The 16,769-nt window shown below is 47.2% G+C and overlaps 1 protein-coding gene across 1 annotated transcript in view; it reads left to right on the top strand.

The window, feature by feature from the left end:
- Positions 1-12,793: 12,793 nt before the first annotated feature.
- The window catches only part of PELI2 (pellino E3 ubiquitin protein ligase family member 2), a 45,639-nt gene continuing 41,663 nt past the window's right edge, over positions 12,794-16,769 (top strand). Inside the window, exons 1-2 of the mRNA XM_069638069.1 lie at positions 12,794-13,177; positions 15,346-15,475. Coding sequence (XP_069494170.1) covers positions 13,101-13,177; positions 15,346-15,475 — 207 coding nt within the window. The 5' untranslated portion in view covers positions 12,794-13,100. The remainder of the gene's footprint in view (positions 13,178-15,345; positions 15,476-16,769) is intronic.

Genomic DNA, 16,769 nt, shown 5'->3' on the forward strand with positions numbered 1-16,769 from the left:
CGAACATTTTTAACTCTGTCTTCCAACCCCAAACCCCCATAAGCAATTTTGGTTGCCTCTTGGTGCATGATTGTGGAAGAGCAGGTGATGGGAGGGTTGGTTAGTGGGTGAAGAGGGAGGGGCAGGTGGAAATCTTGGTGTTCATGAGTGGGCAAGCCAGAGGTACCAGATTTCTGTGTTCCGATATTATTCTAGGTGGTTTACGGCAGTAAGGCCTATGTATCAATTTATCCAGAGAACCGATCCTGATCTTCATTGGCTACCTGAGCTCGTCTGCTGGCAGAGCTGTTGTTCTTGAGGTTTATTTGCATGTGTTGTAGAAGTTCAAATGTTTGAGTCGTGCCACGGGGGCTGTCCATGGTTCGGCAGCAGTGGATATGGTGGTGTGCGAGCTGGCGATAGGTTGTAGTGGGAATTAGGATTTGTGGATGTAGTGTAAACCTGTAAGAGGGAAAAGCTGACTAGATTAGTGGGGGGTAGTATGGGGGCAAGATTAGTCCCGTAATGACAGTATTTATCACAATGAGGGCTTGCTGCCTTTGTTTCCTTTTTGATTGTTTGGCGGTGGTGGTCTCTCAATGTCCAGGTTTCCTTGTCATGATGTGCAGGCAAGACGGTCTCCATTACGTCTGGCTTCCGAAGGGCTTGTGTTTGGGAGAGAACAGGGTTTATTGACCCAATTGGGTACGGTCTCTTGAGGATTGTAACAATCACATTGGGTATTCTCCCTCTGTTGTGTCATAAGTGGGTTCTGTTGACCAAGGGAGGTTGCCTGTTGAGTGATTGGACCCCTATATGTGAAATACATTGGATTCCCCAAGCACCTCTACCTGCCCCATTCCATTGTGTCTCCTGGTCAGTAACTAGGTCAATAGGGAGCATGGAACAAGTTGGCGTTCCGATAGACGGTATTGATGGGTTTTACCTTCACCCAACCCCCTTCCTAAAGAGAGCCCATCACACCATTGCCAGAAATGGACCTGAGCTAGGACACCCCACACACAACCCCCATCTGGTGGCAGGGGAATCCCCCCTTACTACAATATCCAGTGGCAACTCACTCATACTTTAAATGGTACCACCAGCCCCACTCCATGGATTCAATAAAGCACTGAACTGCACATAGAGATATGTATATAGAACACGGGTATCCCAAAAACCACACTGAAAACACCAACTCGAAAAACCTTTGAAACACTCTTCCTCCAAGAAACATTCTACATGGAGATGGCATCTTGCTAGCACCCATCCCCTAGATGTTGCCAGCAGAAGCCGTACACCCTTTCCTTGCCTTCATTTGTGTAATCCTTAATCAGGTCGCCTTTCCAACTAGCCTCACAATCCCACTGCCAGCAGCTACCACCCCATCGCATCACACACCTTCCTTGAAAGAACTGTTGCCACTCAATGACCACGTCCACCGATGGAACTCTCAATCAGGCTTCAGACTCTGGTGCAGCTCAGAAACAGCTGCCCTCTGGGTGGTATATGATGCACTCTGTATCCCTGGTGACACCCCTGCCTCATGGCACTCCTCTATCATTGCACAGCTTTTGACACAGCACATCATTAAGCCCCCATTGGCATACGCTTTCTCAGATGCATAGGAATCCGAGAAAGCGTCCTTGTTGGCTCACTTCCTAACTAGCAGTCTGCCATCGGTTTGTCCAGATGGTTATCTCCAGCCCACCATCTTTATTGGCCCCACAGCGATCCGTCCTCTCTGACCTGTAATCTTCAGCCTCTACATGGAGCCCCTTGGAAACATCCTGGAAAGCCAAAACATCTGCCAATATGTAGGCAGATACACAACTCTACCTGAAAATATCATCCATTGGAGACCACCATTAACTCAAGGCCTTATTTGCCAGCATCCAGACCTGGATCACTGAGCCTAACACTAGCTGAATCCTCTCCAGACGGAATGTATGCTTCTCACCAATATGGACCACCTCGAATCCAGTTCTGGCTGTTTTACCAGAACTTCGAGGGCTTCACCCGACAGCTAATACCCTTTGCCAAGTTTCTCTGATTCCAAATGGAAAACCACCTCTCCTTGAAAACGCACCTAAAAGAAAACTCTGACAGCATGGTCTCAACTATACCTCATGCAGAAAATGAAATCCTTGCTACTAGTGACCAGCTGCAAATATGCTGCACAGAATGTCCTCCTATCTCACCTGGATGGATGAAACACCTAGCTAACTGGACCGCCCATCTACACCTGTGAGAAGAGTCCTCTACAGTGCTGCCTGATTCATCAAAGTTCTCAGCAAATATCACAATGTCCACACTCCTTGAACTTCACAGGCTAGCACTACAAGTATGTGTCACAATCAATGTTAGCTGTATGATCGACAATGCTGTCACCATGCATGCAGGCTCCCTCCCACATTGAACAGATCAAAGGTTGCACTTGGTTTGATTTATTCTTATTTTATTACTTCATTTTTAACATTCAATACTTACATTCAGGCATCTCTGCACAATATTATCACCATCAAGTACAGAAAAAATGGCAATTGTTTTAGAAATCAACACAAGCCATATGTGCAGGGTATTTTTTCAAAGAATGTACAAAATGAAAGAAAAAGACATGACAAATCAGTACATTTCAGTACATATTTACGTGGTTTACTTAAACCTATCACAATTTTGGAAACCATGTATGAAAACATAATAAATATGCATATTGTAAGGGATCAGAAGTAAGAGATGGACACAGGAATGCTGGTTTACTTGGTTCACCTTTGTTCAAAGTAAAAGAAAAGCAGGATTTGGGGAAATGCCTATCTAGCCGTAACACTAAGAGGGGTTTCCCTGCATCCACAAAACTAACTAATGTTTCTGTCAGAGTGTCCAAAATAAAGTTATCCGTCCTGTGTCTAAAACCTAATCTGTCCCTCTAAACTCAACAAAAGGTCTAACGGAGGGCAAATGTCTTCTTGGCTGCTCTCGTGAAGCTTTACCTTTCACAGTGAAAGGTTTCAATGATAAAGTGTTCCAACTTCCAAATAGTCTTACTTTCAAGAGCATAGTTGGGGTTCCTTGGCCGCACTCGAGATTCTATGGTTCACGTCTTTATTTCTCTTCTTTGTCCAGGTTCCTTTGGCTTCTCTTCAGCCATGTACTGCGACAAAGATCATACCACTTCTCTTTTAAAGGTACTATCTTTTCCCCTTGGGTTTCTCTCACAATCAAGTCTAGGGTGGCTTCCCAACTTCTCTATGTTGTTTCCTACTTTGCCGTAGACCTGGTTTACTTGCATGCCAAGGACTACTTATTTCATTCTCAACCACTATAACGAGGAAGAGCAGTGGTGTTGATGCACATTATAGTGCCAAATTCCCTTTCTGAGACTGTTTTAGCCCCTTGATCCAACAGAGGCTCCCCTGACTTGGAAGGTTCTACTTTGCTGGGAAGCGTGTTCTCCTCCTTTGTATTGGGCTCTCAGCAGTACTGCGGTAGGCTTCTGGGACGTCTGGGCTTGTGAGGCTTTGATGTATACCTGCTGGCGCCTCCACTCAAAAAGTTTCTGTTGGTGTGTGTTCCCAGTCTTTCCCTTACAACCTTCCGCAGCCACTTCTCGATCTCGGGCTTTGTCGGGTGCCTTGAGGAACTTGTCTTGCCACGGCGGGATCCTGTGGCCACAGGGATCCCGCCTACTGGTTCTGGTGCTCCGCCTTGGGCTTGCGATGTCCCCAGCTGATTCTGCCCTCTCGTAATCCACCTCTGTAGTTCTTGGCAGATTCCCAGCTGTCCTTGGTGGTCCCAAAGCCAGCTAATACTCTTTGGCTTCCCGGAGTAATCTGTGTTGCGCTCGCGTAAATTAAGGGTTGCAGTACCTATGGGGCTCTGTTGCCTCTGTTTAGGTCGGTGGAGCGTCCAGTAAGGCAGACTTTTTCTGGGGACGTCGCCCCTTTTCCCCTTCTGGACTCTGCTTTCTTCGGTGGGCACGGTTCGGCCGACCAATTTCTCATTTGTTCGTTTACATCCCTTTGGATCCTCCGTCTCTCTCTCTCTCTCTCTCCGGTTCACTGACACAACTTTTCTGGGTTCCAACTACTGCTCCCACACTGCTTCTCTTTTGTAAACAGAGTCCAGGCGAGCACTTTGCAGTCCACTGCCCGCTACAGCTTGACTTTTTATGTCTTCCTCTGTGTTCTCTGCTCCCACTACTTCTACTACTGCGTTCACTGCTACTTCTTCTAACTTCTAGTCGTCCATCCATTCTTCTGATGCATCAGTCTTTGCCCATAGGAAAAGGTATAGAGTGCTGGTTAAGAGTTCTCATGACTACTTCTTTTTCTTTCCTCCCCATGGAGCCTCCTCGTCTCAGTGTTCCTCACATAGACCGCTGGATCCACTATATCTAGATATATACTGACTTATGTGACATTGGAGTAGTCCTAGGAAGAGAAGTTGTGGGAAATTGTTCACCTTGTCCAGTTCTTTTAGCAGTGATGTCTTGTGTTTCGTCACAATATATACATATTTATAAAGTAGGAAAGTCCATTTGAGCCTCGTCACACATTCCACAACACCACCTACTAGCCATCGTTGGAAGTTCACCTCCAGTTCTGAGCTACAACAGCAAGGCATTGTGGGTATGCAAATTAGCTCAAATGTAAACCCTTTTCTCCAGGAAATTGTCTTTGTCTAAGAGGGCAGTGCTACTTTATACATAGCTTAATCAACCCAAGACAGACATTTGCAAGGCTGCCAGGACCACTACAAACCTGGTTTCACCCTTATTAGGTATATGTGCAGTATAGTCCTGACAACCTTATGATTGGAGCGTTTGGCCATATTTTCAGAACACCAAGAAAGTTATGGTGGGTTTAAGAAGGTGTCCGCACTGGGCGCTTTGCCGAATGCCAGAGATGTTATGGCATCTGTTATTTCTTCAAGCTTTATGGGGCTGTTTAAGTTTTCCCTTGCCTCCCAGTTCAATGTGGGTAAATGTGTCCCTGCTAGGTAGCTATCTACTTCCTCTTTAGGTACCATATCTGGGTTGGCGCATATATGTGTACTGAGCCATGATCTGGTGCATCGTCTGGGCTGCTTTCGTGTTACTGCGGTTTCTGGTGTTGAATCTATCTTTGGCGTGGTCGAGAATTGTATTAAAATCACCTACCTACAGTATTGGGACATCAGGGGTTTGCCCTACGATCATGGCCACTTGGATATAGAATATGGGGTCATCGATGTTCGGTCCATATGTATTTACTAATGTCAGAGCCTCATTGTTTATTGTCCCTGTTACTATGACGTATCTACCTTCAGGGTCTATGTGTGTAGACCCAGCTTTGAAATTAATGTATGTGTGTATTAATGTGATTACCCCCTTGCCTGAGATGAGTAACTTGTATAGTAACGGTTTCTGCCTCATCTTGGTGCAATTTGTCTGTGCGTTGCCTCCAGTGTGTGTGTCTCTTGTAACATGACTATGTTGGGTGAATGTCGTTCCAGATAAGCCAGCCTTTCCTGACTTTAACTGGGTTTTTGAGACCATGTACGTTCCATGATATCAGTTTCAAGCTATCGGCCATGTCTGTCTGTCTGTATGTTTTGTCGCTTCAATTAGGACTATGTACATCCTGTATACAGTAAATTGTCTGTCAGTCCCCTCACCCACATACAATTTTTCACTCCAATTTTTCCACCCTCAACTTTGGGACCTCTAGGGTCTCCCCTGATTCTGTTACATAATAACCTTATACTTCGTTTTACCACCCCCCTGCATCCTGCCACCCTCACCATCTCCCCCAACTTGATGATGCAGCGTCCAAACAACTTTGGAAATACCCAGGGGCACCACTTTGATCGCAATGTCCTTCTGGCATGGCTCAAACGTGCTCCATCAAGCTCTATTATTTCTTGCCTGAATACTTAGATTTTGTGTTATCTCATTGGATATTCTCTGATGCCTTGTGTCTATTCAATCCTTCTTGTCACTGCGGTCCAGCTCCGTCCCCCCAGCGGTCCTTCCGGCTCTCCATTTCGAGAAGGTGGAGGAGCGGGTATGGAAGCCTCTACATAGGTCAGCGCCTCAGTCGGGTTTTCAAAAAAGTGAGCCCCGCCCCCATATTGAATTCTCAGTTTAGCAGGAACGATCAGGGATTATGGTATTTGGCGTGCTCTGAGGAGGCGCTTCACTGGGTCGTATGTCTTCCTTAGCGCCTGAAACCCTGCAGTGAAGTCAAGCTAGAAGTGTATGTTGCTTGATTCAAAGTGCAATGTCCCCAATTCCCTTGAAAGTCTAAGGATTGCATCTCAGTTTCTGTAGTTAAGCAATCTTGCAATTATTGTGCATGGGGGTGCACCAGGGAGGGGTGGGGGGCGAGTGTCTAATGTGCTCTTTCAACCAGGAATTGGGAGGAGAGCTTGGAAGGATTGAACAGTGTTTTAAGGAGGTTCTCTACGAAAGGCTCCATTGGGCCCTTACACGCCGATTCGGGCACACCCACTACTCGGATGTCATTAGGTCTAGACCTAGATTCTAAGTCATCACATTTATTCTTCATCCTACTAAGTTCTGTTTTGAAGGATGCAATATCTCAGTCATGGCGGTCCACAGTATCTTCTGTTGTACTGACCCTTGTTTCCATCTCGTTTATGCAACCGCTCTCTTTCTCAATTTTTGCTTTCAGGGATCCTATTGTAGAGACGATATCGTCTAATTTCACATTAATTGACATAAGCCTGCTTTGCATTGTATGCAGCAGTTGATCTTCACGAGAACTGGCTTCGTCTTCCACAGCGTTTGCGTTAGGGAGACTGATCGACTCCGGGGATGAGGGGGGAGGGCCGGCGATTGAATCCATGGGGCCCTTCTTCTTGTTTGCTCTTTTCGTCATTTTCCTTAGTGTGCAGTGCCCTAGATCTGCTATGCAGACCTGCAGTTAGTTTCCGATGTCCGTCTTATTTATTTAATCAGATTTGTACAGCGCGCAGCAGCCCAGGGGCATTGTGGCGCTTGTTATAGACAGTTCTTAATGAACATTTGCAATTTACAGTGTGGCTCCTATTGTTACAGACAATTTATAGTTCCAGTTAAATAACAACAGTTGCAATTTACAGTACAGAAAGTGAGGTTTTAAGTTCTCTTCGGAAGGCAAGGAGCAAATTGTCTGCTCTAATGTCTGTGGGTAGTGCGTTCTAGGATTTGGCAGCAATGTAGGGGAAGCCTAGGCCGCCAGCTTTGGCCCTATTGATTAGTGGGATGTGAATTTGGTTGGTGTATTGTCTCCTAGTGGGTCGTGTAGAGGAGGATTTGGTGATTGTCTCTGATAGGTATGATGGTGCAGAGAGAGTGAGGCATTTATGTGCGAGGGTGAGAATTTTAAAAGTGATCCGCTCTTTGACCGGGAGCCATTGAGCGGATTGTCTGGCTTTGGAGATATGCTCCCTTTTTGGGATGCTTAAAGCTGCATGAAGTGCATTGTTCTGCGTGACTTGTAATCTGTTTAGGTTTTTTTCGGCTGTACCTGCTAGTAAAGCGTTGCAATAGTCTAATTTAACACCAATAGTTGCTCTAGCTATTGATAGACAGTTGGGTTTGGATAGGTATCGTTTTATGGCGTTTATGAGCTTGGTGGTGTGTGCGAATGCGGATGTGATGGCACTGACCTGTTTAGTCATGGATAGTGTGGAGTCTATGTAGACCCCCAGGGTCTTGACAGATGTCGACACAGGGATGATAGTATTGTCAATGGTAAAGTTGGCATACAGTTTATCAAGTTTGACTAGAGTATTTTGACTCTAGTATAATTATTTCGGTCTTATCCCCATTGAGTCAAAGGCTATTGACCGCCATCCAGGCCTGGGTGGTGGAGTAAATTGTGTGAAGGGCCTCAGCGTCTTTGTGGTATGAGCCATAGAGAGGTAGGAGTACCTATTGTCCCGTGTTGTCTCTGTTTGTCCACAATGATGCGGCGAGGAGGGTATTTATATCATTCCACTCTATCAGTTCCCTTTCAGTCACAGTACTTGCAAGGTAGCGGAGTGTAGCGCCGCCCGACGTGCATCTGCTTCAATGTCTAGTATGTTGTTCCAGTGTGTGTGTCCGATCTCGCCGGAGTCTCAGTCATGTTATTACCTCCTTTCACAATACGCAGATGTTGGTCAAGTGAGACGAGTTCCTTCAGGATAGTCTCCAGTTTGTTGTGATATTCGATCTTCTATCACACCAAGGGCTATTGTTGATTCTCATCAGTGGCATGTGGATGTGTCATCATGTCTACAGTGGGATTGCAGAGTATGTTGCCCAATTCGTGGCTTTTACTCCAGGATATATCTATCATAGGGCTTTTACTGCTCCTTCTCCTGTTGTCCCATCACAGGTTATGTTGTGGTTCACGGGAGTTGGCGGCCTGCCGAGGCTTTCTTCTATCTGGTTCTAGCTTGTGGTCCACTGATGTGCATTTGCTGCAAGGCTGGGTGTTCCGCAGGGCTGGGCTTGCCTCCCACTCACCTAGGGCTTGAGAATTATTATCCAACGGGTGCCGTTCACATCTGGACGCTGTGTGGGCCTCTAAGTGAGCGTGCTGTTCTGTGCCACGCTATATGTCTGCCATACAGGATCCCCCGGCAATGTTACGTGTTAAATTTATGCCAGTCTGATGATCATCTCAATATATGCTCCCCTTACGCCTGCACCATGTTTTGAACAAAACCTAGGCATAATTTAGAAAATCGGAGCTTAGCCTGGAGCGATTAATGTCACGTGGGAGCCAGATCGTTTTGCAAGATGTCAGGTCCCGACCCAGAGACAGCTCTAGGCCTCCCACGGGCACGGTTTCCACAGGCTGGAGTAGCTATGGCCTTATGTGTGAGGTTTATTTCCCTTGTTCACTTTGGACCGTTGTGTCGTTAATAGTTCACCAGGGTTCGTGGTGCACACACTAATGTTGCAGTCCCTGCCGTGTACCGGCGCTCGTCTCTCTGCAGGGGACATTTAGTCCTGTGGACTTTGTTATATAACGGGCAATTCACCCCTATGGGGAGTTAGGTTGCAGCGGTACACTCACCAGTTCATGGCTCCACACATGTGCCGTCCTTCACTGCACCTCTCTGTGCAGTGCCACGGCACTGCACAGTGACGAGACCCCCTCCTGACCTCCCAGGGCACCCTGAGATTTGGATGGGCGATGGGTGTTACAGCCACAGCAGGGTCTCCGGTTCAGCACTGGCTATCTTTCTCCTGGATCTCATGTTGCCTCTCCAGCACCGTGTTTATTCAGTGCATTCGCCAGCATAGAGTCATTTCAACAGCTGCTCTGCGATCAACTCGTTAGACCTGGCGGGAGTCGGCTCCACCCCCTCCACAGGCCGCCAGCGACTTTACATTTGCCCCAGCTCCTCATCTGCCTTCCAGAGTCTGTTTCTTCAGCATTTCAGGGCCAATTGATCTTGCAGTCGGGCCACGGGCGCCCAACCCCTTCTCCCTTCCAGTTCTTGTTCGAATTTAGCTTTACATGCACGGCAGACAGATTAATTTGTCAAAGGATTGTAGATGGAGCCGGAGCCTCGCAATAAGGCGGCCATCAAACTCGGCTGCTCAACAGTGTCCCCCCTGAGCTGCACTCTTTTGACTGTGTACCAGAGTGATCCTGTAGCTGGGAAGTAGGAGTCGACGACCCTCTTCCACCCTGTGGAACTGAAACTCAGTGAAGGTTGGGGATGCACTCTCAACACTGCGGGCTCACCTCCTGGAATAACGGGGCATGAACCCAGTGTGCACACTGAGCTGGGCGGTTCAGTAATGGTGACCAACAAGATAACCCGGGAGCCAGATGTCTGCAAAGATGAACACAGGAAAGGGATAGGGAGGGGGCTCAGAAACAAGAAAGAGGACCAGCAAGGCAGGGTCTGTTATAAAAGCCAGGAAAGCCAAACGCCTCAAGGCAGCAAGGCAAAGCCTGGGAAAGAGAGCCCGAGAGAAGGGCCCCAAGGAGAGGCAACAACCGGAGACAGAAGAGCTGGAGGCAAGAGGAGCATTGAGATGCAACAAGGGATTAGTGTGCCTTCCTTTTAAGGCTTGTTGTAGCTCATTGCCATGGAAACTAGTGTCACCGGCATCCTCCGAGCGTTAGCGACCGTAAAACCATATTGCCGTGTTTTTGGGCCACGTATAAGCCAGCTGCCGGTTTGGTGTCCATCCTCAGGGTCCAGGAGTAGAGCAGAGTCCGCCGTGAGGGACGTGGCGCCACCGAAGATACAGGTGCCTGCCTGCATCAGGTGAGTACAGCATGAGAGAGGCTCAGGTGTAGAGTTTTTTTTCTTCCTGCACCTCTGCCCATAGTGGTCCGCGGGAGAAAGAAGTACAAGCTCTGGTGAACATTATGATGAAGTGGACTTAAAAGCAAGTTTGGCTGCTTGATAAAAAGACCCATTTCATCCTGCGGCCTTGGGGCGGGGTCAAGGGAAGACCTGCTTGAAGGCATGAGAACACCAGTGAAAAGGTGGAACCGGCACAAAGGGAAGTGTGAATGACAAGGCCACAGAATCCAGAGCTGCTTACCTCGTGGTGCCTGCTCACTGAGTCCATTGTATGGGTCATTCTCCTAACAGGGCGAGTGGCTCACCACGTGCCTTAAGGTTAGTAAACATGTAGTGGTCTACATATTGTCATCTCAAGTCAGGGTTCATTCTTTTACTTTACTCATCCGATGGGCTCTCAGCGACACTTATGTTTTGTCATCCACCTTTTTTCCACTAGTAACCTACTTCTAAATGGTTTTAATCTTGTGCCTTCTCACTCGTTAAATAAACATCCCCACTGCAGTAAAGTAGCAATTCAGACAATGATTATACTGATTTAATGAATGTCGTTGCAACAAAAAAAAACGCAAATGGTTTGTGTTTAAATATTACGTAAGCACCAGGAGAACAGCTGACGTGCCAAAAGGACTAGGCCAGAAGATATTTCATAGGTATGCTGATCTCCAGAATAACTGACTGACAGCCACTCACCACTGTGCTCTCTAATGCTAAACTCCTTAAAGACCAAAGTCATTTATCACCCTGCTTCCCATCCTCCTTTCCCAGAGGTACCCTCGCTGAATCATCTATGACTTGCAAACCTAGGATTCTTTTTCCACAGAGACCTAAACTTCAGCAATTCATCACTGCCACTGCTAAGGCTGCCAGGCTTAACCTCCTCAACATATGCAGAATTATTCCTCATCTTACCTTTCTCTCATCTGAAGCTCTTACTGGATTCTCCTTGTCCTCAGCTGACTGGAATGTTGTACCAGCCTACGCGTATGACTGCCTTTATGATCTTCCTCATTACTGGCCTTCTCCTACAGCCAGCCACAAACTCGATTTTAGGGGGATGGCTATTTATGTGTAGCTGGTCTATTTTCACACTTCTCCTTCTTGTCTAGAAGGCCTGGTAAACTTACCTGTCCGACTTTCAATGCTGCCCCATTGGACTTTGAGATCATCACGATCCTCAACCTTTCTTTTCCTGGCCTATCTCCTGCTATCTCATGCTTCCATTCCTTCTCACTACTTGCACGCCATCAGTGCAATGCCTTTCCACTAGACATTGAATCCATCCCCACGGTCAACTGCTTTCCTTTCTTGAACGAGTACCATCCCCCTTACTTCTTAAATGAGAATACTATATCCCCTACTTCTTGAATGAGACCGTCTCTCCTTATTTCTCACTGTCTTCTCCTTAATCGCCTCCCTCACCAGCGACTCCAATGCTTAGCCTGTTGTATAAGATGAAAATACATTGTATATACCCTTTGCTGACCAAGCCCCCCCTGTAAACAATGATGTCTCTATCCTCCCTTCTTCATGTCTTACCACCCCATACTAAGTCTGTTTTTTGTACATTTTACTTCGGGTTAACGCAGCTGTTGGGCACACCCCCCATGATCGCCCTTTGTTCCAAATGGCTTGTGTAGAGTTTTCAATGTCAAAACGCCCTTTCTTGAAATAAATAAAAACAACAACAACTAATGGTGTCTGTGTTGGAACCAACTAGGAGAACATGTTTTCATACATGTCAACATTTTGCAGCACCTGGGAGGGAGATGTTGTCACCAAAAGCAGGAGAATTGAATGTTCCCATTGGGAGTATACACCTAGATCTGGAAGGGTGGAATGTTTGTTTTTTGATCTTTTGAACAATGTTGTTACCTTTATTGGTGGCATTGTGTTAAATATTGGGCAATCTCTTTTGCTCCCGTTGGTTAATCCCTATGGATCTACTTCTATATTGCTCAAGACTATCTGATGACGACTTTATATATTTTGTTTAACCAATGTATAATCCTGTTACAGATAACTGTATATTTTAACACGAAATACAATACACATATACACGGCCGTCAAGACTACACTAATGATCCCAAATAAGGGTGAAACCAGAAATGTCGTAGTCCCGACAGACTTGCAAAATGTCTGTCTTGAGTAAAGTACAAACATTGTTATCTAGGTGAGCATGAGCTGTAATGTCTTTCAACTGTGATGTTTAACTGCTTCTTTAAAGCAAAACTCACTAAAACGTATTAAAAGAAAACATACCTACCTCAATTAAATTGATGACGCACTTAATGTGCCAACTTGTTTTACCACGTGTGAGGAGCCAGACAAGCCCAACGACCCCCTAAAAGTAAACCGAAAACGAGCGAACTACAACGCTGCACCATCCCGTTCCAAAATGACGCCCCGCGGAGCCTCGCCATTAGTCTCTCTTTTGTGTTTACGCAACCGCTGATTGGCTGGATTAAGCAGACACTGCGCCTTGATTGGCTCGGCGCCTGCCATCGTTTGCTGTCAATCACAACCTGGGCGGGCGCTGGCGATGGAAGCGGCGCAGGGGGACCACTAGATAGGGGATACCATGGAGAGGGAGGAAACGGGGCGAGGATTATCGAGCGGGAGGGGAGGCCGCCTGGGCAGGGCCCGGGAGTGAGAGGCTAGGCCCTTCCGTGGGAGTGGGCGGCGCGAGCGCTAATTCCAGTCAAACCACCGGATTCCCTCATCCTGGAGGAACGGGGCCTGGTGGTGGTGGTGGCGTAGCAGCGGCGGGCGGGCGAGCCACCCCCTGAGGCCTGCCCCCGCCCGCGCGGGCCTCCATGTTCGCCAACAGCCGCGAGGAGCTCTCGGAGCCTGCCCCGGAGCCGCTGCAGTACGGGCAGCTGGTGCTGCTGGGGTGAGTGCGGACGAGGGGAGCCGCTCCAGGAGGCTGGGTCACCGGGCACGGCGGCTTGGCGCCTGCGGAGGGTGGGCAAGGCTAATTGATGGGGATGGAGGGGGGAGGGAGGTTCGTGACTGGGCTCCAGGACAAGGAGCCCTATGTGTTCCCCTGGAGGGGAGGCTACCCGTCCCTTCGCAGGGAGGGGGAGGTTAGCATCTTCCCGGCCAGTCTCCGGGTGCCTCGGCGAGGGGCTGAGCGTGGCACCCTTCTCCCCACAGCACATCGTGGCTGATGCCCGCATCACAACAACAGAACATCAACTCACGTGCTCCGTGGTGTTCCAGGCTGTCAGCAGGAAACACGTCCTGTTTAACCTAGTCATTTTACAAGGGAGGGCGATATCATTTACACATAACACAGAGCGCCCCACTGGCCTGAGAGTAGTAATTAGTGTGCATACACTCTTCCCTTCAATGCAATTGCATGCTCTTCAGGTCAGTGGTATCCTTTTATGTTGAGTGCCCTCGCCCCTGCCAGAGCTGCATATTCGTTTATATTAAAAGCAGGCCCTCTTGCAACACGTGTGGATAGGCGCGTTATACATGCCATATATCTACTCTCTTTTTTTAAAGAGCCTTTTGCCCCCTAGACATCCCCTCTGGACACCCCAGGGGTCGGGGGGAGGGGGGAGACGCCTCCAGCTGAAATAACACTGCTCCAGTGAATGGTGCAGCCCAACAACTGTGGAAAGAGGTAGTTTGTTTACTAGAATTTGGTGAGTCAGACCCTTATCCTGGTACAACATTGAAGATAAAGAATAGCTTCTTTGGCTTTTCTACTGATGAGGCCAACTGTGGATCTGGCAGATACTTTGGTTTTTGTGATCTGGCCCCTTGTAGTGCCTTCCACTTCAATGGAAACTCTACCTCTACAGTCTATTTGCTTTTCAGCACTGCTGCCTGTGACATCGCTCTCCATTTTATTTCTTTCCCGTAAGACTGGACATGCCTCAATCAACTGTGGCACTGCCGCCTTCTTGTAATTTTCCTTAGCATCTTTTAAAGTGGTGGTGTCATTTCTTGGTCCCCATGGGCCATATTAACTTATATTTCAGTCCCTTCTGGCCTTCCTGGGTTTCCTTTACTACCAACCTGTGCTACAACCACCTCACACCAATTGGATCCAGAAATGGCCGATGCCTCTGCAATATGTTAGTGCGCAGTACAAATGTCCTTTAACATTATCACCAACGGAGTGGTCCCCTGGCGCTGGATAAGTCCTATTTTTCCACTCACTTGGCTGCCTACTGCTATTACATATCTCCATGATGGCTGACACTGACCCCGGTCCCTCATGATGCACCCATGCTTGGCAGCTTTATGAATTGGCGGTCCTGCCTTCTCCCATTCACTTTGTCTCACTAAGAAGTGGGGAGTCAACATCATAATTTAGATGTCTGCCCATCCGCCCAATGTCTTTGTTCCCACTTCAAACACATTGTTTTTTTATGTTCTTGCACAAACTTTCATCACCATCCAACTCACACTGACGGTCCCATCAGCACACTAGGCCGAACTTTCTCTCTGGAATCCCTTCCAGGCTTATGGTTGACTGGTTTATGCAACATGACCAAGACTGTCGGACGTCTGTGTGTTCTGGATTGTTATGCTTCTGTTCAAGTGAAAGCAGGTGTAAAGTACTCCAGGCGTCCTGGAGGGGGGCAAGGGACTACGACAGTTGAGCAAAGGTGATTTATTTCATGGACAAAGTTTCATTACTTCCGCCCATAAGGCATTGCAATAATGAAGGTTGGGTTACAGTGTATAGGTTTGGAAGGAAAAGGTAAAGTAACCTACTGATAGTTCTGTGTGAGTGCTTGGTATGTGTGGTGATTCTGATGTAGGTGGCTTAGTCGCACTTGCAAGTCACTTGTAGTGCCTACACTATATGTGCAATACACGTGATCAGATGCTCTCGTTGGGGTGCTCTACATGTTGATGGCCTGGAGGCCGTTTCTTCCAGTAACTGGTGTTGGATCATGGTTAAGAAAAACGCTTCATCTTGCACATCTTTGTTAATGGAATTAACATCTTGGTCCACATGAATACCCATAAACTAAGCGGCATGCAGTGCTTTAAAGAGGAGTAGCTGAAGCCAGGTATTTATTTGTTTTTTGCTCCTAGGTACAATGGTTCTCTGCCAAACGGAGACAGGGGACGTCGAAAAAGCAGGTTTACTCTATATAGACGCCCCAAAGCAAACGGTGTCAAACCTAGTGCTGTTCACCTGGTGTCAACACCTCAAGCATCCAAGGTACGTGAGGTTCTCAAAAATATATATGATCTTCTTTTCCCAAAATGCATGCCAAAGCATTGATTTTCAGAAATTGGGATTCGAGTAGAAACACCACTTAGTATACTGACCCTGGCATAACCATATGTTGTTCCATAGTGCTCATCCTTGGCCTCGTGCACGAATCACGTGGTCTGTTGGGACTATCACAACGATTATGTAAATGTTTGACAATCGGGGCAGCTTGATGGACAAAGAGTTGATAAATATCCTTAAATGGTGCCCCATCAGGTAAGTCCCAGTGAAACGGAAGCGAATACTTTCAGTGGGATGCCTTGGTTTTGGGCCCCTGCATTGAAAGTGCATAACATGCATGGAAGAGGGTGCTATGCCTGGGACACCTAAACATTTGTATACAACACATGCATCAGTCGCTTACATTTCTAAGCAAAATTGATTTTATTTAGCATTTATAGCCGCGCCCAAGATCCTCTGGTATCCCTGCGCTAGGTACATTAAGTGCAGAGTGAACAGGTTCTACAGTGAAGGGAAACGTAAAATAGTTTCAACAAGCGGAAGGGAATTGAAAGCATACATTGTAAGAGGTGCCTCATGGTGGAGGTGGGGGGGCGCTACCTCACGTATACAGGGACAGATGGGTAAAATGCAACATTGGAATGCCTCAGCTAGTGTGGATAAAATGTTAGGTTGGCTTGTACCGCGCAACGTTCCCATTTTTTGTATGCTCTCCAGGTGCTCATGTTGCTCTGTAAAAATAGGACCAAGTGGGTTAGTGAGGTAAACGGGATAGGCAGATTGTGCTAATCTGTTAATGCTTGCAGAACCAGGAGAAACTTGTTTGTGTGCTTTGATTGTGTGCACTGGCATGTGACCGGATGGGTAAGGCCCAGTGTCTGGTATTGTATGTTGGCTGCCGATGTTTGTTGTGGTGAATGTGTGGTTTGTGTTTTTCTTGTGTAGTGTGGCTAGCCCTTTAGGGCGTGTGCGATACTTGGCAGATCTGCAGACGAGGAGCTGGGGTTATTAGTACAGTGGCAAGCTTTAGTATGTGGTTTGCTTTTAACACAGATGCAGGATTGAGAGCAGTAGTACCCTAATCAATAGTGTCTATACTTAAGAATTCAGCTAAAATTGGTGACCCTCCGGCTAGCATCTGCCTTACTTTAATGCAGTGTTTGTACTCTGTACAAGCACTTACATTCAAAACGGTTGGTATACATATGAGTACTGTTAGTTAAAAAGCAGGCGTCAACAATACTGCACTTGCTACGTAATTAAATGGGGAAATTTGATT

The sequence above is a fragment of the Ambystoma mexicanum genome, chromosome 14, assembly GCF_040938575.1.
Source record: "Ambystoma mexicanum isolate Mex_15411 chromosome 14, UKY_AmexF1_1, whole genome shotgun sequence".
Taxonomy (NCBI): domain Eukaryota; kingdom Metazoa; phylum Chordata; class Amphibia; order Caudata; family Ambystomatidae; genus Ambystoma; species Ambystoma mexicanum.